Source organism: Lygodium microphyllum, chromosome 2, assembly GCF_053477565.2.
Source record: "Lygodium microphyllum isolate KBCC chromosome 2, Lygodium_microphyllum_v1.1.10, whole genome shotgun sequence".
NCBI classification, from domain to species: Eukaryota; Viridiplantae; Streptophyta; class Polypodiopsida; order Schizaeales; family Lygodiaceae; genus Lygodium; species Lygodium microphyllum.
The window spans coordinates 120,696,272-120,721,990 of record NC_141136.1 but is presented as its reverse complement, the minus strand read 5'-3'; the positions used below and the strand labels follow the sequence as shown (position 1 = coordinate 120,721,990).

General features: G+C 40.0%; 1 protein-coding gene across 1 annotated transcript in view; it reads left to right on the top strand.

Annotated features, from left to right (window-relative positions):
* Positions 1-11,389: 11,389 nt before the first annotated feature.
* The window catches only part of LOC148040249 (protein PIN-LIKES 6-like), a 57,443-nt gene continuing 43,113 nt past the window's right edge, over positions 11,390-25,719 (top strand). Inside the window, exons 1-6 of the mRNA XM_087697999.1 lie at positions 11,390-11,659; positions 12,148-12,335; positions 12,751-12,830; positions 12,913-13,037; positions 13,150-13,271; positions 13,350-13,541. Of these exons, the coding sequence (XP_087554125.1) occupies positions 11,647-11,659; positions 12,148-12,335; positions 12,751-12,830; positions 12,913-13,037; positions 13,150-13,271; positions 13,350-13,541 (720 nt within the window). The 5' untranslated portion in view covers positions 11,390-11,646. The remainder of the gene's footprint in view (positions 11,660-12,147; positions 12,336-12,750; positions 12,831-12,912; positions 13,038-13,149; positions 13,272-13,349; positions 13,542-25,719) is intronic.

Here is a 25,719-nt window from a genome sequence, read left to right as displayed (position 1 = left end):
TGAGGAGAGCTTACTTGCAAATGACATGCCATTAGTGAATTTGATAATTTCCCACAAGTTTAGGACTCATGGTTAAAACTTTCTCTTTGCTATAACTCTCACATCATGGATCTAAATTTTGTTTGTAAATGATTAAAACTAGACAAAAGTATGTTGAGAAGACATTGTTTATGATTCATTTTGCCACTAATAGTTAATGCATTTGTATTAGAATGATGAATCTTGGAAGTGTTCCCTTGTATTCTCTATGCTATGTTTACATTGCCCATGCACTCCCTAGATTTTAGTGGAGGGATTGGTTTATGCATACCTTAAATCGTCTTCCCTATATTTGAGCCAATCTTAAACAAATACAATGGATGGAAAACCTAAACATTGTTAATATATTTATTTTTGAGGAATTTAGGCTTGATTCAATTCTTTTCCTACGAGGACAATAGATTTGTCTAAATCGTTACGTTTATGATGAAGTAACTAAAGTGATTATGGATGATAGAGTTGCTATTCTAGGCAACTCTCACCACCAAAATTGTTGTAAAGAAGGTTACCCAAACCTTCATTCCAAATACAAACTCCTAGAAGTTTTTTTCAAACCTTCATACTATCATACTATTGATGTATCTAATTTCCATGGATAAATCTTTATAATAGGATTCTTATCTTGATGTCTCTTGGCTTTTGGAAAATTTTAAATAAAACATGTTCATTTCTCTTCTACGTGTGTAAGGTCAATAACTTTTAAAGATCCTATGTTAAAACATGACAAAGTTTAAATCTCAATAATGCATATTAAACTAGTTCTTTACACATTGTGAGCAAGGACACTCTAAAATCCTATTGAGTTGTAAGAGAAGAAATCCCTTCTCAGACAAATTAAACTTCTCAAGTTTGATGGGAAGGATAGGAATGTAGAGATGGACACTAAAGTCTTGATTGAATCCATGGAGGACTATTTTCAAGCTATAGAGATAAGCACCCCTAATCAAGCCATGTTAGCTAAGTTGAAATTAATAGGAAAAGTGTGTCTCTAGTGGGAGTAGTGGTGTAGAGAGTGTGGAGTCTTGGAGGTTGCTACTACTTGGGAACTCCTAAAGGAAGCCATGCATTGAAAGTATGTTCCGCATTCTTATTGTTCTTTGAAGATTAGTTTTTGTTCGAACTTCGCCAGTTAGAGTTTGCTACAAAATGTAGTTTGAGCAAGAATATGTGAATGAACTATGGTGAAAATAAGAAGAACAAATAGACAATCATGATAAAATGAAAGAGACTTGCTTAATTGATAGTTGTGCAAAGTAAATCATATAGCTTTTACAACTAGGATACACTCTTTCCTCTTTGCTTGTGGGATAAAGTACCTTACATGTGCTTGTAGCACTACCTCTAGCACCATATATTTTAACACCCCCTTGGTGCTAGCTTACCCTCAAATAAATGTACCTAGAAATGTAAGTTCCCCCCTTAATGCATGCAAGGTCTTTTAGCTCATGCAATGTCAAAAGGGCGTTACAACTTTTTAGAAAATTGTTTCATTTTATTGTTTAGATGATGTTGATAATTGTACATAGTTGGCTCTTTAATTCCAACAATCCTTCTCAATGTGTTTGAATTTGTTGCAATTATTACACTTGGGTTTCCCTTTGTTCAAGTGGACTTGTTCCATGTGTTGAACTTTCCCACATGTCCTACAAACAATCTTTGAAGATCCTTTACTATAAATTCCAAATATTATGGGGTTTAGTGAAGTTTGAGTTTTCTTTCTTGCTCATATAGAGTAGCTTCTACTAAGTTGAGTTTTCTATTTGGCACAATTCTTAAGGTTGCTACCACTTGTTCATATCCTTTGTTAGGTTTGTCCACACTATTAAGTAGCACAATAATTTCTTCATCTTCTTCGAAGATAGTTGCACCTTCAAGCTTTTAAATTTGTTTAGAAATGAGGTCAAGGAGTCATAATTGTTTAGATCTAGCCCAAAATTTTTCATTAAAAGATTTATCTTTGGGTTCTTTGCTTGGGAGCTGACTTATCCTAGGCTTCTTTTGCTTTTGTAAATTGTCAGTGTGATGAAGAACATCATCTACATGCTATTATCCCGAGTGCTTTGTTATTTTTTTTCTTTCAAGTTGGATCCTCAAGAGCCTCCAATTCTTTAAAAAATTCCCAAATATGTTTTCTCATTAGATATGGTGCATGCTTTTCATTTTCCAAGTATGAAGACCATTTCCATTGAATTTTAGAGATTTTGACAATGGAGAGGTCTTACCAGTGACTCACCTAGTAGCGTCTAACTCTTTTTATGTTTTTTAAAAAAATACAAAAGGATTTGGCTTTAGAGGACTTTGAGCAATCCGTTGTGTATTTTAAAATAGCCAGGTTGTTTTTTATGAAGGTGTGAATGCAACCCTTTTTGCAAATGATTTTTGAGCCGATTGACTCAAGCATAAGGAGTATAAACAACAACTTACAAAAACCAATTTTAGCAATGTGAATAGAGGCTTATGCCAAACTAGCTTGCTCAAGGGTAGTGTGAACAAGACATAAAGTATTAAGGTTTAAACCTTTAGCAGGGGAAATAAGGGGGGTTGACAAGTTAAAGAAAGAAAGCTCATCGTTTACAACCATCGGCCATTTTGAAATGGTGCTTGTGAGGCCTTCACGATGTCATCATAGTAGTCGATAGGCTCCAAGACGTCTCAAATTAGCAAGGTGACTGATTTTTTAAGCTCCAAATCTCTTAAGCAACAAAATCAAATGAGCTTTAAACTTCTTCTTCTTTCTTCTGTCTAATAGATAAGCACCCCCTAGCTTATATTGAAAGAATAACATGAAAATGACTTACTTAATTGATACTTGTGCTAAGTACATTCTTTTATAGCTTTTGTAGCTAGGACACGCTTTTCCCTCTTTGCTTATGGGATATATTACCTTACATGTGCTTGTAGCATACATTTTAAAAAGGTTGAGCTTGAAAGCATACTACTCTCAGTTTGTGACTTTCAAGAAGTACACCTTGCCTATGGATATTTCTCAACAAGTGGTCAAGCATTAATGAGGCTTAAATCCTCCCTATTGGAAGCTAAGCATCCCACAAATTTTCAGATGCTTTGATAAAAGCTAAACCACTTAGTCTCTAAGAAAAATCAAGGAATGGAAGATATTGGGGTCAAGGATCACCCAACAAAGGACCCCTTGCCTTCATAAAAGGAGCCCAAGGGAAATAAAAATTTGATGCAACGAAGAGGGAGAATGTTGATGCAATCAACACCTTTGTTCCATCAAACCAAAGTAATGGCACTTAAAGGTGTTTCTATTGTAATAAAGCCATCCACTATAAAAGACAGTGTCCCAAGCTAAACCAATCTCCTCGGCAAGGACAATTTTGTAACCAAAATAAAGATGCAACAAGAAGAGGAAGAGGAAGGGCTATTGTGGTGACTCTCATAGGAGAAGAAAAAGAGAGAGAGCCCCCACAATGGAAGCCAAAATGGAAAGAGAAATGGTTCATGCCACTCTTGACAAGAATGGACCAATCCACTAGTTCTTGGTTATTCAAACCATTGCAAACCATCAAGGTAAACCCTTCTAGCTATTGATAGATTATGGAAGTACTCATTCCTTTATTTCTCCAAAGTGTGCACAAAAACTCAACAAAGAGGTTTGCACCGGCATCTAAACTTTTGGTAGAGTTAGCAAATGGAAAGGAAGTTGTAGCATCACATCAAACTAGGAACATGAAGTTTGATCTAGGCAATGAGCCTAGGAGTGTAAGATTTCGTATCATGAACTTGAGCACTTATGAATGCTTGTTAGGAATGGACTAGCCATTATGGAAGAAGCCCAGTCTCATTCCAAAACCTAAAATGAAATCAAATGACTACTCAAGATAAAGCTAGTAAGCCAAAAATCATGATATAAATAGTATAAGGAGTAATAAAACAATTACTTGTGTACTTAATCAAACTCAATAAGATTACTCAAGATAACAAATCTAAAGAAGAACCTTCGTGGATAAAGGAGTATGTGCATGTTTTCTCAAAAGAGTTAACTAAACTTCCACCTCAAAGCTAGTATCAAGAGGCACTTTACTTGCAAAAAGGCCATACCAAATGTTTATCCATGAAGCTATTGAGTTGAAAGAACAACTCAAGCAATTACTAGACTAGGGATACGTTTGAGCCAACAATTCACCATGGGGAGCCCTTATCCTATTTTTAAAAAAAAAAGAAAAATGGAACCCTTTGTCTTTGCATTGACTACCATGTTCTAAACCAATTCATAATTAAGAATAAGTATCCAATCCCTAGGATTGATGATTTACTTGACCAACATTAAGGAGAAAATATATTTTCAAAGATCATCTTGAGATTCGAATACTATCAAATAAGGACAAAAGAAGAAGTTATTTCCAAATTTATATTTAGTACAAGGTATGACCAATATGAGTTCATTGTTGTAACTTTTGAAAAAACTAATGCTTCTACAACCTTCAATAGATTGATGCATGACATCTTATTTTGATTATTTTGTTTGCATCTTCTTTGATTATAGTTTGACCTATTTTAAGAAAGACGAGGAACGTAAGCCACAACTCTGCATTTTTCTTAAAATAATGAGAACGCACAAGCTTTATGCTAAAAAGAAGATGTGTGTTCTTCAAAACATGGATTGAGTACCTAGCGTTTATAGTGTCAAAAGAAAGAATTGAGGTAGGTCCTACCAAGGTCAATGGTGTGCTAGAATGGCCGCCCCCAACAACAATCCAAGAAGTGTCCAATTTCTTAGGATAGATTGGATGGTAGTGAGTATGAGGGACTATGCCTTCATTGCCGCACCCCTCACCAACTTGCTAAAAAAGTAGGCTTACATTGTATGGACTCCAATCGAGCAATCTAGCTTTGAGAAACTCAAGAAAAGTTTAGTGACTGCTCCATTTTGAAGCTTCCTAACATAAACCAAGGATTTGAGGCTATGACATATATAAGCTATTTCGCATAGGGTTGTGTGCTTATATAAGAGGGACATCCAATTACTTATTCCTCAAGGAAGCTAAAGACTCATAAAAGAAACTATGCTACTCACGACTTAAGAGTTATTGGTTGTGATCCATGATCTCAAGTTGTGGAGACATTTCCTACTTGGCAAGAAATTCACATTAGTAATAATAGATCACAAAAGTCTCAAATATATATTTATCCAATTAAATCTAAACACGAAGATGGGTTGAAGTCTTACAAGAGAACAACTTTGACATTAAGTATAGACCACTCAAGGAAAATGTAGCTATAGATGCATTAAGCCATAAGGCATTCCTCAATGCGCATAATAATCCTCAGGGATAGAATCACTAGCTACTATAGTATCAATACCAAGTAACCCCATCATCTAAAATGATGAAAGAAAAAGCTGCAAAGGACCCGAAGTATCAATAGTTAAGAAGGGATGTTTAACTTAAGAAACAAGATATTAACTCACAACTTAAGTATTGAGACTTTTCCATTGAGGAAGAGTTTGTGTACTTCAGGAAAAGATTACACATTCCTTCTAGTCATGAACTGAGAAAGAAGATACTTTGGAAAGTGCACAATTCTCCATTTTTATGGCATCCTTGCTATGCTGAGATGCTCAATGTAGTTAGGAGGAAAATCTATCATTGGGAAAAGCTGAGAGATGATGTACTTAAGTATGTCACTGAATACCTAAGCTACCAAAGGGTGAAAGCCAAGTGTATCACCGAATACCTAAGCTATCAATGGGCGAAAAAGTGTATTTAAATGGTAGGAAAACTTCAACACCTTGATATTCCTCAGATGAAGTGGGAATTCATTAGTATGGATCTTGTGGTAGGGTTGTCTTCAATCCAAGGAAGATACAACTCTATCACGGTGATTGTGGATATGCTAACAAAGGTTGCTAATCTTATTCTTGTCAAGACAAACTACAAGGATTTAGACATTGTAAGGTTATTTGTTAATGAAAATTTTAAGCTTCATGAGTTGCTAAAAAGGTTTCCCTCTGTACTTCTTGATTTTGGAGGAGCTTATTTGAAGCTATTGGTAAATGCTTTAGTACAACATACCACCCACAAATTGATGGCAAAATAGAGCGAGTTAATTGAGCTTATTTGAAGCTATTGGTAAACATCTATGCTTTAGTATAGCATATCACTCACAAATTGACGGAAAAATAGAGGAATTTAATTAAGTCATAGAAGATGTCCTAAGGGCATATGGTGGATAGAGAGCCTATGTGGTGGATGCAACATCTATCCTTAATGGTATTTTCTTATAATGCATGTTACCACCAAAGCACCAAGATGAATCCATTCCAAGCATTGTTTGGACAAGATTATCTCACCCCATTCAATTTCCATAATCAAGAACATGCTAGAGGAAATGGATAAACAAGTTAAGGCCATGAGATAGGATATTCAAGTGGCTAAGAATCGCAAAAAAGCCTATGCCAATCTTGGAAGACAAGAATGGATTTTCAAAGAAAGGGACATGGTGTTTCTTCATGTCCATCCAAAGAAGAAATCACTATCATTGAGTGAATTCAAGAAACTAAGCCCAAGTTATTGTGGACCTTACAAGATCCCCAAGTGCCCAAGGATCAATGCATGCAAGTTGCAACTTTCCAAACACTTAAATATCCCCAATGTTTTTTAGGTTAGTTTATTAAAGGCCTCCTAAAGGCTTATGTACCCAATCTCAATCAAGTATTAGATGATCAATAGATTGTAATGCTGAGCCAAGGAGTCCTTGAGCTCCAACGTGAGAGAATACTTAATGTAAAGGAAAGAGTCCTTAGAAGTAGAACTTACCTTATCAAGTGGAAGGACTATTAGAAGAGGATGCCAATTGGATTAATGAGAAAGCTTTGTATAAACAATATCCGCGATTTCTCTTGAGATGAGGATACCTTGATTTCTGTAAGGGGAAAATAATGTAATAACCTTAACATTCAAAAGCTTAACAAAAGCTTACAAAATTTTGAACAACTACCTATTTAGCAAACTTCCCCTAACCATCAACATCAAATTAAGCAACCTCATCCTTGTCATATGAGCATAATCACCTCTCCCTTGTGCTCATCCACAAAGAAATCACAATCTCACAAAGCTGCTTATGATCATAGAAAGGGAGGGGAGTCAAATTGTAGAGAAGTTTGACTAGCAAAGTGACTTGTGTCCTCAAAGCTTGGGAAAAGGGGGGAGGCAAAGGCTATACAAGCCTTAGCCACCAAGGCTTAACACTACATACACATTAATTTTCTAATTTCTTAGTGGCACTCACAAAGAGAGAGAGAGAGAGAGAGAGAGAGAGAGAGAGAGAGAGAGAGAGAGAGAGAGAGAGAGAGAGAGAGAGAGAGAGAGAGAGAGAGAGAGAGAGAGAGAGAGAGAGAGAGAGAGAGAGAGAGAGAGAGAGAGAGGGGGGGGGTAAGCGAGAGAAGGGTGATACACTACATACACATTAATTTTCTAATTTCTTAGTGGCACTCACAAAGAGAGAGAGAGAGAGAGAGAGAGAGAGAGAGAGAGAGAGAGAGAGAGAGAGAGAGAGAGAGAGAGAGAGAGAGAGAGAGAGAGAGAGAGAGAGAGGGGGGGGGGGGGAGTAAGCGAGAGAAGGGTGATAGAGAGGGAGAGTAAAAAAGAGAGAGTGAGAGATTGAAGGAGAAGAGGATATTGATTCAAAAATTTGAGCATCAAGAAGTTTCATCCTATTTTTCTCCTTCCGAATCACTTTACCCACTAATTACTCCTCACTCTATCCACCTACTCTAAAAGTGGCCCCAACTTCCTATACTAATTGCTCTCCATTCCTTATCATCACTACCTTTACTCTTGTTGCATCTCTTATTCTCTATCTAGAAAATACATCAAAACCCTCCAAGAATCCATTATCTCATCTTGCTACCAAAGCTTACTCCTCATAAACTGACACCTTCTTACTCAACCAAACCCTTGGAACTTATCCTTCTACCTTCAATGATCCATGATTTGAGAAAGCACAAGCCCTACAAAGAATAAAGGAGAAGAAAGGCAAGGAACATGCTAGCAAGATGACCCCAAAGTAAAGGAACATTGGAGCTCAACAAGCAGTAGCATGTACGAGTGATATTCTTGTCATGCCAACTCAAGTCCAAGCATTTCCTTATATTTTGAAAAGTGATCTTAATGAAATAATAATAGAAAAATTAGATAAATAATGTTACAATATAGATCACAACTCCTTGATATCCCAGGATCCTTATAGATACTTGAGAGTCAAGTAGATGGACAAGAAATATAGGTGCTTAGGAGGAAATTTCAATAGGAATGCCCCTTCTATGATGGTACCTAGTCCACACTTAGAACTTCTTAATCAATTGGATGTCTTATATTGTGACGGTAAAATGATTGATTTCGAAACTTCATTGTAAATCAAAGTTAACTTTCACCTTTGAAAGGAAATATTTATGCAATAAAGAGAAAAACTCAATGAAATTAAGATAAATTGAGACGATGGTTAAGTATTATCCTAGTTAAGAGAGACAGATCCCTCTCAAACTAGTAAGGTTCAGGAAAACATTAGCCCTTTTTGCTAGGGAATTGTCTAGCAAGGTGTCTCAATGGAATCAAAATGAAAAGATAATTTACTTATACTCAAACCTTTGACCCTTTTAAAAAGGAAGTTCTCGATGCTCAAAACAAAAGCATCATCTTGTTACCTAGATTGGGAATGGGATAGCTCAATGAAAGGTATCTCATCAGTAAATCCAAGACCCAAGAATAAGAACCATGACTTAAATCAAGTGGAACCTATGCTTGAAATCTTAGGACTTAGATGAGCACTCATGCACAAGTACATTTTCTCATACTACTTGTCACATTGAAAGAAAGGTTCGCAATGTTTTTGGATTCTAAGATATAGTTTACCCAACATAGGTTAATTCTTGGATGTGTGCACTATACCTCCCCTACGGTTAGTTACATTAGCTCTTCACCAAGGAATTAGCATTACACGCAAGAGGTTTCTTTATAGGGATTTGTTGTATGCTAGGAGGCACCAAGAAGCTAAGGAAACTTTGGTTGTAATTCGTTGGGCGTGCTAGGATTAGCTTACCCCCTATGAGCCCAGGTGGATCTCCCGGAAGGCCTCGACACTAGGTGAGGGTGGACTTGGTGGGTTTATTTTGGCCTTTGTGCGGAGTCTTGATATGGATAGGAATTGTTATTGGAATAAGAATAAAGGCAAAAAAATTGAATAAGTATCTTATTTTTCAAAAGGATTATTTTCCCTTGTGTTCATATCTATGCTTAACTTATGTGAAGGAATATTGTTTAATGTGTTAATTAACAAATCTAGTTTTTGCATGTCAAAGTAATTTGTGTTAAGAGAATTAGAAAACTAAAAATACTCATTGAGAGAAGCAGGCGGTTAGATTCCTAACCGATCTTTCCTAAGGCAGGTTGGTCTTTGTTAGCCGAGAACTTCCATCGAAGAATTGAAACGCTAGATTAGGACAAGTTAAGAAGAGTAGAATACTAACTGTCATAATATGTCATCTTAGATCCCAACAAATGTTGTTTTAGGGGCTGAAGTCAAGACTATATCTTATGGGTAGAGGGGTCTACACATATCACTTCCCTAAGTTTCTCACTCTCTTTGAACTAAGTACACCAATGGTTCACTTCAGTTTGAGGGGTGACAGCAAAGGAATCACCTCAAAAGTGATTCTAGATAATGCTAATAGGAGACCATAGTATTTTAGGTCAATCCTTGTGGGGTTTGAGGTGGAGCTTCCCCAATGAGGTAGGCTCGAGCATTTCAAGGTTATAGATATTTGGTCATTGCAAGGGAGTTTTGAGCAATAGTTACCGTAACTTATTAACAAACGGTATAACTTTCATTATTAACAAATAATTGATAATTTTGATTAACTAATGACTATTAATGAAACATAAGGTTGAATTGAAATCATAACTTTAAGAATGAATAATGAAGCATTAAAAAATTATTATGTATTTGATACTAAGAACTTATTGTTTAACCTTTTGTAGCACGGCGGTGGCATAGAGGGGGGGCTTGTTTTGGTAGCAACAAAGTATACCAAGGTAGCAATGTCACACTTAAAACGTTGACTAGTGGGAGTGCAAGCTTGGGGGGACCTAGCTAGAGGTGAGGTAGCACATACACCAAGTTGGAGGAGCAACTGCGGTAGGGAAGAGAAGAAGCCGAGCAAGCAAGCAAAGTTGTGAAATGCTAGCAATGGGTGGGGATGAGCAGGATAAAAATACGCATGTATAGGCAACATGAAGGTGAGTTTGGCAAGTACAGTCCATGTTCATTGAGGGTTGTAGGTGAGATTTTGGGTGCAAATATCTAGCCAAACACATAGGAAGGTGATTTTACAGTCCATGTTCACTGAGGGTTGTAGGTAAGATTTTGGGTGCAGATATCTGGCCAGACACATAGGAAGGTGATTTCACAGAAAAACCATTATTCGTTTATCGAAAGTTGAATTAAAAGAAATTTGTGGGCACTAGTTAAATACTTGCAAAGCCCCTCTCAGGCCCCTTATAGACATGGTGGGCAGGAAGCCGTGAATGAGAAAAAAACATCAAGATGATTACACATATAGAAGATGCATTTATTAATTTTATTTCTATAAATAACAAGAATCACAAATAGACGAGCACATCTAGATAGATTCTCGCCAGTCAAAGAAGATAGATTGGTTCAATACTCGCATGGAGTGGAAGGGTGCACATGTTTTGCTTTGGGTGACCTATTCTCCCTGGATGGCTTGGCACATAATCCTTTTCTATTGGGTGACCTCCACTTCTTAACATGTGTCTTTCGAACATCCTCTTTTGCGGATGTCCGCCAAGTCTGTAAGGGCCCTTAGGTGACATGTTTTAGAATAATCCCGTGGCTTATGTAGGCCTAGTGCTACCACAATACCACACAAGGGCTTAGGCCGATTACACACTGCCTCGGACGGTTGGGGTAGTGTGCAATCCATCCGTCAATTAGATTACACACTAGTTGGTGGCCAAGAATACAACAAGACAAAGGATGGCTCAGTGGTATGAATGCTTGAGGGCACGATGATTGGTGAAGGCTCGATACTTCCCAGCTGCTATTTTTTAAAAAAATGTGAAATTGTTGTTGCTTAGCCCAGTGGCCACGGACGGATTCCAAGACAGGGAAGGTCCCCCGTCTAGGAATGTCTGGTGCCAGTGAATATCACGACCAATGAAAGTGCGACACGTACCTAGTGAACACCTCCCTTTTTGAGAAATGGCCATCCGATGTTCGGTGTGTAACGTGCCTTAGTGTTAGGGGCGTTACATAAACTAGATGCAGCCTGTCCAAAAGCTTCCCGGACACGTAGCTCTCAAACAATGCTACCACGTGGCGCCATGCAACACAAAATAATGAATGTGGCATTTCTCACAGGCTCTGACCATGAAGCCACCCCGCATCAATAACAACAGCAACGACACCAATCCAATTAGGCCTGCCCGCGGAAAGAAAGAAGACAAGACTGGAAATGCTTGCCACTGTTGTCTCCCCTGTTAGAAGAGAAGAAAAACGATCACTTGCTTGACTATCGAGCTCACACTCGGGACGTTCATCAAGCTCATAATCAGTACCGAATTGCCGATGAAAGGAAATGGTAGGTGCTCTTATTGTGCGTGCCACAGAGAGAGAGAGAGAGAGAGAGAGAGAGAGAGAGAGAGAGAGAGATTTACGAAAAAAAGAGAGAGAGAGAGAGAGAGAGAGAGAGAGAGTGTGTGTGTGTGTGTGTGTGTGTTTTCCTTGGATCTTGAGAGAGAGAGAGAGAGAGAGAGAGAGAGAGAGAGAGAGAGTGTGTGTGTGTGTGTGCGTGTGTGTGTTTTCCTTGGATCTTAAGAGAGAGAGAGAGAGAGAGAGAGAGAGAGAGAGAGAGTCCCTGGATCTGTAAATCAGCTTGAACCGTTTTCATGTTAATTTTAGGTCTAATGAAACAGGAGCCTCACTCAAAGGAAAGAAACAAAATGAAAAGAGAGTTTTTGCTCAGCTCTACTTGTGTTCTGTCAATGCATCTGATATTCTTTGTGGTATCGGCCTTCTGGCTGTCATCACTCATCATACCCTAACATAATCAAGAACATTGCCTGGCAGGTGTATCCCCATGGGCCCTCCTGGAGCTGCCCCATACCCGGTTCTCTGGCAGTTTTTCACTTTCTATGTCCCTTAAATTTTCCCTCCTTCCCATTGCCAAGGTTCTCATCATGTGTGGGCTTGGATTTCTCATGTCAACACGACACATTGGTGTACTCTCTAATAGCGGGACTAAGCTCCTCAGTAAGGTAGCCCTTCCTCTGCCATTTCTGCATGTAACGTATTCTAGGGAAACAACATTTGAATGTGTGATACGTTGGACATGTCTCAGCCATTTTCTGCTAATGTTAGGGAAAAGCTTAAATTGATGTTCCTTTTGTAATCTCCGAAACATTTCACCCAGAGAACTGTGTATTTGAGAGATACACGACTGCTGCTAAAATATGAAGTGACTACATGCCTACACTGTGAATCTTATTAGCTCAAGCAGTTCACCCTAAAATTCAGTCGTAGACATGGAAGTAACTGATATTGAATTGTGCTGATTAGTGTGCTTTGTGTTTGTTGCTCTTTTCATAATATCTTTGCATTTCAGCTGATGTTCCTTGTGGCTTTGGTAATTTTGATGCTCTTTGTTTCTAATGTCCTTTTATTCCGTTTCAGCTGGTATTTGCATTGTTCTTACCGTGCCTCATATTCACTGGATTGGGCACTGCAATAACTTTTGAGAAGATGCTCAAATGGTTTCATCCTCACTTCACCGATGAATCTAGCTTTCCTGGTCAAATTTGCAGTCCAATATATGACTTATTATGTGTCTCACAGGTGGTTCATCCCTGTGAATATTGTCCTGGCATATATGATCGACTGTCTGATTGGCCTGTTGGTGGTGCTTATTGTGAGGCCTCCTCATCAATACACTAAGTTTACAATTGCCATGATTGGTGTAGGTAACTTTCAAACAGTTCTGAAAGTGCCAATCTTCAAATGAGCACTATCATGAATTAAACATTCGTTTCGAATGAAGTGCTCGTCATATAATACGGAAGTTTCCCTTTCTAGGAAACATTGGGAACATACCACTTGTAGTAATTGGTGCTGTTTGCGATGCTGATAACAATCCATTTGGTGATTCTGACACTTGCAATGAGCTTGGAGTGGCATACATTGCCTTTGGACAATGGGTAATAACACGGTCCTGTGCATATCATGCTTCTCTGTTGCTTTATATTTCTATATTCATACATCTCATCCTTTTTCAGGTTGGAGCAGTTCTCGTTTACACATTTGTGTATAGTATGCTTGCTCCTGTTAGGGACCTAGATATTGATCATGGTGGAAAGCCCAATGTGGAGTGCCAGACTTCTCTTACGATCCCTTTATGCACAAATGGACAGAGTCATGAGTATGATAGAAGTCCCTTTGCAGGAGATATCTCAACTTGCAAATCAAAGGTCAGTGGTTTGAGGATCACGTTAGTTCCCAATGATGATCAATGGATCGTCAAGTCATATGAGTAAGTCAAGCTTCATGTGAATATGCATAGGGGACCTGCCAATAAGCATACTTTAATGAGAAATTCAGTGTAATAAGCACCTAATTTTTTGTGCATATGCACTTCTGTAGTTGCCCTTTATACAGCCTCCAAATTTACACTTCTTAAATCATTACTTTACTGTTGTAGAGACTGCTGCATGGCACCAGTATTCCTTTTTCTTAGGAAGTACCCTGATCTTAGGATTGACACGGTCCTTTCAAAAATAGCGCTTAGGTTGGCAATACAGGTTAGGAGGATTGGTGGGCAGGAGATGCTGAACCTGGTGATGGGATGGATGGGAGTGTGCATGGATGATGTGAAGGAAGGCCTCTGGTGATTAATGACAGTCATCAGGTACTGTATGGGCTTGAGATGTAGGCCCAGTGCAGCTGCAGCAAGTTATCATTGCCTTTATTTCTTGCAACAGCGATTTAAATTGCTTGTAGTTAGACCTGCAATTTTGCACCTTAGCATCATGCAGACTGAGTCTAAGGTTAAAGTGCATAAGGCGAGGCCAAAGCAAATCCTTGTATTTTCAGGCTTGTGATTGGAAATAATAGAATTGAAACATATCTGCTGAAGCATGCATTTTAAAACCAGATTACAAAGAATTGTGGTTGGAGGCTCTAGTGTGAGATCATGGGCAGGTTGAAAGGAGGAGCAACCCTGGTTTTTTGTTCCTACTATGTTCATGGGCACCTCCCAAAGAATAGGGGTGTGGAATAGTTTGTGTGACTTGTGAAGAGGATATGACTTTTAATAGGGTGGTATTGGTCCAATTTGTTGATAGGTGTGAGATGATGGTTAGACCAACAAGATCAAGTTCTCAGGAATTGATGATGCAAGAATGTTTCGATTCTTCTAGTGGGGAACTTTGAGCCTTTTCTGTGTACCCAAACAAAACGAGATTTCTAGGGAGCATCTTTGGAGGAACTTCAGTCATTTAATTTTGCCTTGACTATTAGTATGCTATCAACTGGTGTGTGCATGCTTTAGAGAATGGGCGTTGCATACATATTTAAATGAGTTTTTGTTCTAGCCAAAATGCCAATGGGATAGAGTCAATCATGACTCGAGTAGAGATCTTTAATGGTGATCGCTTCATAGTTGGCCAATGTTCCATGTTGTTAAATTGGGATTAAGAATGGTGGTTAGCTTGTAGAGATCTTTAAGTATGAAGGATGGTGGTTGGCTTGTAGCAAATGTAGTTTTGAGTATGTTTGAGTACACATTGGATTAAGGAAAGGCATTCCAACATAGGCGGCTAGGGGAGACATTGCTCGTGGAAGTTATAGCATTGGTTGCTAGGGGTGGGGTTGCTTGTGTGGAAGTGCTACAGAAGATGTTACTTCTGCAGATGTAATGGTTTCTTAAGAACTATCATGAGATTTGATTATAATTTTGATATCGTGATTCATATGGGTGAGGAAGTGGCGATTGCAAGGAAAACACTTATGGGGATCATCACTTATTGGTCGTGATATTGAATTATGCATGAACTTTGGGATTGGTTATATTACACGCAATAATGTAGAGTGAGAATTGTACTTCTAACAATGCACATTTGACATGAAGTAGGCCAATTTGCTTTTGCCCTTGGCTTTTGACTTTTTTCAATCCATGGTCTTGGAAGAATTTCGCCATGAGCTATGCCAGGTTTTTCTTGTGCATTCATTTATGACGCCAATTGGAGTGTTGCACGTGCATTGGAAGCATTCATTTTATTAAGTCATAAGGTTATTTAAGATTCATTCAAGTGCTTTGCTTAGGGTATGTATGGATGTGTCCATGCAGGATTGACACTCTAGGTAGATTGTATCTCATAAACATTATCTTGCAATGTTGTATATTTACAAAATGTAAACTAGAAGTTTATGAATTGCATAGTTGTGCATTGGTTGAATCATGTGACCATTCGATGGTGTGACATTGTGCTTTCGTAGAATTAGGTACCACTTTTCATTGTTATATATTGCTACTCAGAAGTCTGGAGTAGTACTTTGACACATGAGTTCGCTCTTTAGATAAATCCTACTGCGTTTTGAACAACCAAGTCCTTCCTCAGTTGTGTTTACTTGGTATCCACTTCCCTCAAGATTTTTCCATGTAGGAGATGTATCAAAAATTGTTTTCATGGCTAGCCAGTCTGAGAGAAAATGTTCAGCTACCAGAACTTGCCTCTAGATTTGGGCATTTTTCAGCTCATTAAGAAGGCCCAAAAGGACACTCTGAAAAGTCTTATGGCATTCTGGATAGTCTTTTGACTCCAAGATGTTCTATAAAAGGGATACAGTATGCACATCACTCCGCATTTGCTGCCGTTAGCGGATTTGGTATGCACAACACACTTTATCCCTCGTGGCCACGTTTGCTGCCATCATCATCTTCCACTTTTGGAGGTGCTACCCTTGCTGCCAGCCTTCACCGTCAGTCTCAGAGGCTGCTGCCTGGCCTGATCAGTTTAGCTGCTCATGGATCTTTTGTGCTTCTATGCTTGTCTCCAGCTACTCTTACCAGCCAAGACCAAAAGCACTAGATCTGAACCAAACTGGCTGAGTTTCCATGGAGGCATGTGAAGACCAACTTGGTTGATAGCAGGTCGTGTCAAAAAAGTCCAATCTGATAAAATGTCAGGATAGATCTCTCCAAAAAGCCTTGAATTTTCACAAAACTGTTAACAACAGTCCCGGATCTTCTTAGAAAGCTGTAGAATAGCTTTGACCGGCTGTAGTTAGCTCCTCCCTTAGGAAAGACAGCCTTTGCCAAGTAGCCAGATGCATTTGACCAGCTGAGAGCAACTCTACCTAGTCCTTCATAGCTCCACCTAGGTTTGGAACAGCTTTGCCTAGCTACATCCTGCTAGAAACAGCTCTGCCCAGGTTAGATTTGACTTCCCCAAGCCCCAATGCTAGGATGATCAGCAGTAGAGTGCCCTTGTGTAGCTTCTAGAGGCCATCATCACTCTAGACAGCCATGCCTTGTCTTTCTGGCCTACCTTGGTAGGAGATAAGCTGTGTTCTTGCCTTTTGCATTTTCCAGCTTTTCCCTATGTTAACAGGAGATTTTGAAAGAATATTATAATTCAAGTATTCAGCCTTTAATTCATTGAATTTAGGTGTCCCAACCGAAGGCCTTGGCTCATGCCTGAACTCCTAACATTATAATTATTTAAGTATTCAGCTTTTAATTGCTTGAATTTAGGTGTTCCAACCCAAAACCCTAGCTCATGTTGAAGTTCTAAATTAGCCGGAGCTTTTACATTAAGGCTCATTTAACTAGAATTAAGTCAACATGCACAAGCACATACACATTAAATTAATTCATACCTCCTTAGAACCTCAAACATTGATGGACTTGCCCATGCCCAACACAACTCATGCAATGGACTTGCTTGAAGAGACAGAGATAAATCGAATCCTCGTGACATACCCCCCTCTTGAAAGCAACTAGCATCCTCGATTGCATCGGAGTGTTTGACCTATGGCAACCCTACTTGGACATGCTTGTGACCCAAACATTCCCACTAGTCATTGCCATTGGAGGCCAGGTTCATGTATTCCAAAAGCTTATTTAGTGGTTTCCTCTAATCCACAAGGCCACTTGAACTTGGGGTCCTTGGCTCGTCATTGTGACTTAACTGACTTGTACAACATGTGCATCTCACATTTGTAGATTTGATTAGTAACTAAATCAAATGCTAACCAAAGCATTAAAATTCATGTCCCTATGATAAACCTTCCGCTTGAAATCCTAGCAATTGGTCAAAAGCATCCATGGCCACTACTTGAAATATGTGCTAGCAACATGGTCAAACAATATGTGCACTAATCGCTTAACCATGCTCATGCCCTCTGCATGTTTAAAATTACAGTCACTTGAATTGATTACAATCCACAGATGAATCATAACCACTATAAAAAACATAAGGGATACCTCCACATGACAAATCCCAACATTGCTCCGACCATAAGGGCAAAGTTGTTGAGATTTAGGCAATCACACCTAGTATAGCCTCTTTGAGGAGCAGTCTGGGTAAAGGATATGCAGGCTATCTAGAATCTCATATGCACAAAGCAAGAAAATACCACCTATCCTCAAGCTATAAAGCATTGTACTTGCCTCTCGTTTTCAAGCAATATGATTGTACTTTTGTCCTTTCAATCAAGTGTCCGAGTCATTATCCAACCACACAAGAGTGTGTTTATGAGTCCAAGTCTCAATCTTGGAACCTAATTCACTTGTGTGATATTTTATCTTCAACTCTATGTCTTCATGAGTTCACTCTGTCTTGAAGCCACCATAGCCATGCTCAGATCCATGCATTCCAACATGGTATTAGAGCCATGGTGAGCATGGCTTAGCTCCTCTCCATCTCTGCTCGGCTCAGTTTGAGTGTTGGACCCCATCTCCAACTTCATTTGCATCTCTACCTTCAATGAAGCTTCCATGGCAGCCATAGTCAACAACACCTTGTTAGCTTGAAGTTTTCATATCTCTCTCCACAGGCCAAACCCCTCTGAACTTCCTTCTAGAGAAGTGTTTCTCTGCTTCCAGAGCTCCTCCCTCTCACCTCAATCATTGACATTGGGCAACTATAGCTTCAGCATTGCCTCTCTTCAAAGTCGTTGCTATAACTGTGTCTGTGGACAGCAGCATCTACCTGACTTGGAGGAGTTGGATCTCCACATATAGGCCATCTCTCTCCAAGCTCTCTTCCAGGGAAACATTCTTGAACTCCTTGTGCTCTTGCCTGGCACATTACAGTGGGACATTGGCCTCCCTGTTGCTCAACATTGTGCGAATTTGAAGATGCTGCTTGATCTGCGCCTGATTCCGTCCATACAATCATTCTCTCTCCACGCAGCGTGATTCCCTTTGAGACCAGAGGGCTTTGGAAGGTCTACACCTAAGCTCTCTCCCACTCAGAGGGTTTTCAAAATGGCTACCTCTGTGAGCTGCAATGAGTGAAAAATCAGGCCCCTGTCCTGAAACCCTAAAGGGCAGCCATAGCCAAGTTTCTTCAAGCTCATAAAACACTTAAATTTCACCTATTGGAGTTCGTGCCACTCTAACCTCAGTTTCTAGCAAACATTTAGGCATCAAACCAGCAAGGAGGGGACTCTAATTACGAGACAAGCATCTAAGAATCATCATCAAGCTTGACATCTAGTTCTTCACAGCTAGTATCTCTTGATACTAACCTAGTGCTTTTTGGCACTTGTGCTTGTTAGCACACTCAAGGTCAACTCTTCTGCTGCTTAAATCTAAGAATTTTGGTGTTGATTTGTTGCTCCAACATGGGAAAAGATTCACCGACATGTCGATTCAAAGGAGTTGGGTTTCACACCTGGCAAACTCGCATCAAACTCATCCTGATGAAGAAGGGCCTATGGGCCATTACCAATGGAGAAGAAAAGAAGCCTTGTGATGCAACTCTTTCAGTTACTTGGCTGAAGAATGATGACAAAGCACAGGCCATCATCAAATTAGAGTTGGATGACAACTACATTCATCACGTAGATGCTTGTGACACGTCTCATGACACTTGGGATAGATTAGATACATTGTTTGGTGCACAGTCCAAGTCCTCAAAGTATGGTTTACTGATTGAATTCTTTTGACTTGATATGAAGCCTAATACATCCTTGGCATCTCATTTGAACTACATGGAAAGTTTCCCAACCCAGCTTGTAGGGATAAATCTCAAAATGGATGAAGATATTTGTATTGGTGTTTTGCTAAAAAGTTTGCCTTCTGATTATGATAATGTTTCATCACCTTAATTAACATGCCAAATCCTAAACTGGTTGACCTTAAGGCCTCTCTATTGGAAGAAGAAAAGAAGGTCAAGAATAAAGAAGAATCAAGTACTTCTAAAGAAGAACAAATGTTGTATGTCAGTAACAAGAAGAAAGGAAGAAAGGACCAACTATCTTGTGACTTTTGCAAAAGGACCGGACACACTGAGAAGTTTTGTCATGCTAGAAAAAGGTCTCAAAAGGCCTATCTTGCAGCTATAAAAAAAGAAGAAGATCATGGAGCAAAGAAAGAAGAAGAAGAAGTAGAAGACAACCAGGAGCAGAAGGATAAGTCTCACCAGTCCTTCTATTCCCAATTTTCTGATAGAATTTTTTGAAGCCTTGTATAACCTTGCCCTAATGCTTCTATCATAATCTTTGTAAACTCCTCATGTAATCAGGCATTACAGCTTCTCTACACTTTGTGAGGCCCCTGTTACAGCCTCTGGATGTCCACCATGTGTTTGGTACCCACACTTAAGTCTTTTTTTGCGTTAGCCTTTGGAGTTTACCATGTTTGTGGTGTGCCTATACTTTACAGGTGGTGACTCACTAAAAGCCTCTGCATACTTTGTGCCTTTCAGGGTGGAGGGGTGTTGAGATTTAGGCAATCACACCCAGTATAGCCTCTTTGAGGAGGGAGTAGTATGGGTAAAGGATATGCAGGCTATCCAGAATCCCATATGCACAAAGCAGGAAAATACCACCTATTCTCAAGCTATAAAGCATTGTACTTGCCTCATTTTCAAGCAATATGATTGTACTTTTGGCCTTTCAATCAAGTGTTCGAGTCATTATCCAACCACACAAGATTGTGTTTATGAGTCCAAGTCTCAATCTTGGAACCTAATTCACTTGTGTGACATTTTATCTTCAACTCTATGTCTTCAAGCCACCATAGCCATGCTCAGATCCATGCATTCCAACAAAAGTAAATGCATAAATCAAGCATGAATGGTACTTCATAGCAATGGTTTACCCCATGATTGTCATGAAAGCATCCATAAAGCTAGAAACCACATGTGATTCATGCAAATGTACTTCTCTTGTATCACTTGCAAATACACATTGCATACCATCCACGTGTCTCATATGTGCCTTGCCAATGTACATCACATCCAAATGTACATCTCATGTACTCCATGTACTCTATACATGTTAGTAGTTTTGTAAATGTATAGTTTGAAAGCCTAGGTGCAAACCATATACACTTGCATCTAACTCACAATGTGACTAGTACACTGAATAGTGATCCCAATGGTAGAAATATTGGTAGCATACAATACCTTGGATGCAAACCAAGTACATTTGAGATCCACAACATAATTGAGCCACCCGTGACCCATCACTAGGGGAATGGAGGTGCAACATTCTTCTTGAGCTCTAGGTAATACTCTACGCCCTCTTGCTTTGTTGAACTTGAAGGAGCCTAATCCAAAGTCGGCTTTAAGCACACATATCAAGGTAAGTGCAGCATTGGGGATGATTTGCGAGGTCACTCTTGCTTTGATATCCTCCTCTTCAAAGGAAAAATTGGGAGGGGGCACCCCTTCCTCAAATGGACCCAAAAACACGAAGCCTATTCAATAATAACTCTCTTAAAAGAGCAGGTTTTGCATACACTGCTAGCATTTGGGCCATGTAGATGAGGAGTGCCATTCTAAGGCCCATGATCTCCACTAAGGATTCACAACAGACCTTGATTGTATGCACAAGCGGTACTCTTCTTGGATTATTAGGGGTCCTCCAACTATTGCACTAATTTCTCTTGCTCCTGGCAAACCACCACCTCAGGGGCGCACTACTAGACATGTAGCATATGGACAGCCCCCTTTATCCTAGCCTTAAAGGGTTCTTGAAGGTTTCAGTGAATGGTCTACTAAGCCCATTGAATTAGGTTTCTCATTATAGGTGTTTCTAGCCACCATTCTAGGGTCTCTTGATGGACCCCCACCTTGGATCACTTCCTCACCTCACCAAGAGTTCCATTGGCAGAGACCTATTGATTGATGTGCACAATGGTGGCCACACACTTAGGCTAGCATTTGCTAGGACCCTTAGTGTACTCTAGGCTAGTCTAGCATTACTTAGTACTCTTAGTTCCTTAGAATGATGAGCTAGGCCCATAGGCTAATTTGTCCTTAGTCTACTTTGTTGTAGGCTCTTTTTTTAAATTTTCTTGCGTTGTATTCACCTTTTATTACTTTATTACTTTCTCATTTTTTTTTCATTACTTTTTTCTTGTAAAGCATTGAAGCATCTTGCCATGAAATATTGGTATGTAGGTACTTGTCTCTTGTGGTGCTTATATGTTGGGTTTTATATTTTAGTCTAGGGTTAACATGCAGGTTTGTACCGGTTCTTCTTGGGTTGGAGACATGGGTTGCTCATTGTTCCTTTGTGATTCCATCTTACTTGGAGACTTATTTTTCTACTCGTATGGAGGCTTCTGGCCCTAGCAGATCTTCAGACATCTCTTGATACTACCACCACAGTTGCTTCCCCTAGCTCTTTGAGTTATGGTGTTTCATCTTCATCCTTTTTCATGGTTCTTAGCACCACATGAAGACTAACATCGGGTTTCTTTTTCTCCTTTGGCGTCAACATCATGGCAGAGAGGGGGTGCTTTCCCTTCACTTAGTACCTACAGGTTTTGGCATTTTTCTTCAACATTGGTCTCCATTCCCTATATACTCACCATTTGCACTATATGATTGTCATTGTCTTTGTTAAAGGGTGCTTGGGCAAGTGAACTATGTCCCCCATGAGGGACATTGTGCAAGTGGTACCTTGTTGCATGCATATTCTCATCACATAGCATTCATCTATGCATCTCATTGTGTAGAGCACCCGCACCCTTGAGCAGATCCTAAGTTGTCTCCATTGGCGGTATATACCTCTTTACCTCTTTCTTTCATCGTTGACACCTTTGTGGGTGGCTAAGTACATATTTCTTGTTTTGTGATTTGTGAGCCAACCATCCCTTTATTTCCCCCCATGGGTACAATTATTTAAAGAGGGGGAAAAAGAAGTTCAAAGTGGTTTTGCATCATTTTTGTAGGTCTTGGTAGGCCATTGCCTTTGTAGTCATGGTAGGTCCTTGGGCAGCTGACATGCACCCATTGTAACTGATGCCTTGGTTGCTTTGGGTTGAGATATTTGGAGTTAGGCACAATTAAAAAACCAATTCATTCAATACATTTCCCCCCCCCCATTCTTATTTTGGTTTCCATTTATAGTCCCAAAAGACTTTATTTGGATAATAAGTTAGCGTCCAGGCACCATCTGAGAGAGTTGGGGTGCCACTCAAGAGACTTCAGTGGGCGGCACTTGAGAATTATCTCTGCCTCCTATAAATATGGCATCGACTTCCTTCATTTGTCACACTTGAACATTCATTCCTTCTAAGACTCTGTCACTCTCTTCTATATTCTTCTCTATCCACCCGTGTTCGTACCCCGCATGGAGGACATTATGATTTGTGATTTCTGCATCCATCTCCACTTCGTGTTTTTTAGCCTACATCATCTGGCGTTAGCCCTCCTCAGTTGGCATCGTCACCAAGCTTACCTTTGCAATAGTTTCAAGCCGTCCACAGGAGATTATGCCCTCTTTATCAGCCCTTCATTAGATACTTGCGTTTGTGTGTTTCCTTTACTCTTGAAGGGCTCCCCAATAGTCGCCTATCTGCAGCCACTTACATGGAGAGACCTTCATTAGATATTCATGCGTTTTCCTTTTCGCTGGCTGCCCAATAGTTGCCTTGATAGCAACCATCATCTTGGGGAGAATTCAGCATATCCTTCATCTCTGACAGCACTTGAGGATTGCATTTTACTCCCTCTACAGATTGGCTTCCTTTTCTTTCATCTTCAACATTTACTTTGGATATCCTACTATTGGTGGATAGCGTTTCGCTCCCTCTAGAGTGCCCTTCAGGTGTTGCCGCTATCAGACAGGATAGTGTAGTCATATTCAAAGCTTCGGCTCCATTGTATTAGCTTGATTCACTTGCATAATTCAATCCAGTTGAAGGATGCTTGCCCGGCATGAACCAGATTGCTCCAAGATCAAGAAGAGGTTGAGAAGAGATATTTAGCACTGAAGATTTGCTACTGGTCGGTTCATTGGCAACCCGGAAAAATAATTCAAAAAACCCGCAACACGCAAGTAAGCAGTATGCGCCATTTTTACAAATGAAATTTGCTTCTTGTTGATATTTGATGGTTGAAATGGAATTCATATGGAACAAAAAATCATTTGGAGCTTTTTTGCATTATAATTGAGGGCTCTTCATAAAGGAAATGTAGATCCATAATAATAAATAGTCGTAATAATTAAATTATAGCCCGAAAAGCATATTTTTAGTGTAAAAATAAAGGTTTTATTGGTTTTGGGTGGGAAAAAGAGATACGCGTGGGTAAATTATGAGACAATGATATTTTTTTGTGTTTTCTTTGAATTTCTTTTTCTCTTTGTGTTTGTTGTACACATTGTGTTTCTCCTCACAAACCCTATTGTCTTTCTAATATGGTATATGTGCATATTGTTCTGTTACACTATTTGATATGGTATCAGAGCTAAGGAGCTTGGAGAGTTAAAGATTTTCTTCATTGGAGAAGGTAAAGACAAGTTGCCGGTTCAGCATTACCTCCACCTTTTCCCCCTATATTCTTTTGTAACATTGGGAGATACCCTTATCTTCTTCTCCCTCCCTCCCTCCCTTACAGGTTTTCCACATTGGTGCTATGGCCTCCCTGCAGATAGAAGGCCCAACCATTGGGTGTTGCTTCTGCAGCGATAACGGTCATATCGAGATTGTTGACATTGACCTTTGCCCCCTACCCCACTAGAGTGTTTGCATCTTCCTCCATGCACTCCTTGTGCCACCTCACCATTCTAGGCCACACAGATCTTTCTTCATTGGCTATCAAATTTTTATGCTCAAGGCAATAAGACACATCCTATAATATATCGAATATTGGAAATTCATGGGAAATTCTTTTTTATTCTTCTCCCGTCAGATGATGGTCGTGCTGGAAGGGGAGAGGGATTTAGAAAGGACAGCAAGCTCCTCGTTGGATCTTGCTTATCCTCAATGCCATGCGCACTGACACGATGGAGAGGGAGGATTCCCCTCCCCTCCCCTCCCCTATTTAAATCAAGGGGGGCTGTTGTCGTCTGAGGATGAGAGAGGGAGAGCTGTCGGGGCTGCTTGTCATCGCCAGAGCCTGGGGAGGAGTACGAGGTGGAGCCTGACGTTGGGAGAAGTCGGGGAGAGGCGCTGTACAAGCTGGTCGCCGCCAGTCCGCCTTGGTGGAGTCATGAGCAGCCACGCTAGCAGCCTCCACCATTCTGCCTCCAATCCGCCTGATTCCGCCGCCTCTGATCCTGCGCCAGCTGGCCACGAGGCCTAGCCACGAGGCTGTCGTCTATGCCTGTTTTATCTCCCCCCATGTGGCTTCCCAGTAAACCTTGGAAACTTCCAAGGGTGTGCTACCTTAGGCCCCCTTCCTGTGGGCTTGGGATTACTATTCCCCCCCGAATGTCCCTTTTGAAGCTCATAAGCCCCCTTCCTATGCATCTTGTAACCCCTTCCCCTCCCCCGTGTTTTACACTTTTTAAGTCCTTATTTTCCCCAAAAGATCTAAGGCGCTCAAAGGTCTTATTACCCCCCGGTGCTAACATCAATAATCTTTTGTCTTGGGCCGAAAAAAAAACACTTGTGTTTCCTTTCAAACCCTTGTGTTGCCTTTCATTCCTTCCCCCCCCCCCCCCCCCCCCAAAACGGTTTTTTTTAAAACTCCTATAAGCTCTTTCCATGGTATTTTGAAAACCCCCCTCCTAGTGTTCTTAATTTTCCTTTAGCCCTTACGTTTGGTTTCGGAATCATTTTCCCTCCCCTGCTTTAACCACCTATAACCTTTTTTTTGGGTCTTTACAAGACCCTTTTCCCCCAAAAGTACTAGGCTTTGAAAAGGTCTTACTACCCCCTCCTCGTGGTTAAACCCCTTAGCCGTTCCTTGCCCTTTCCAAAATACCCTTGGGACTTGGGTTTTTCCCCTACTCGAAAAAGAGAAGAAGAGTATTGAAGTGCAAGGGAGCGACGGTGGAATTCCGAAAAGGAAGTGTAAAGCTGTTTCCACGTTCGAAGGACTACAATTGCGATGCCTTCTAAGAAAGTCCAAGGCGCAGTCGCGGAAGGGTCATCTCCCGGTATCCATGTGGATATCTCACCCCAAACCCAGGTTTTTCCTTCTTAATTTTTATTTTATAACATTGTAATTTAAATCATGC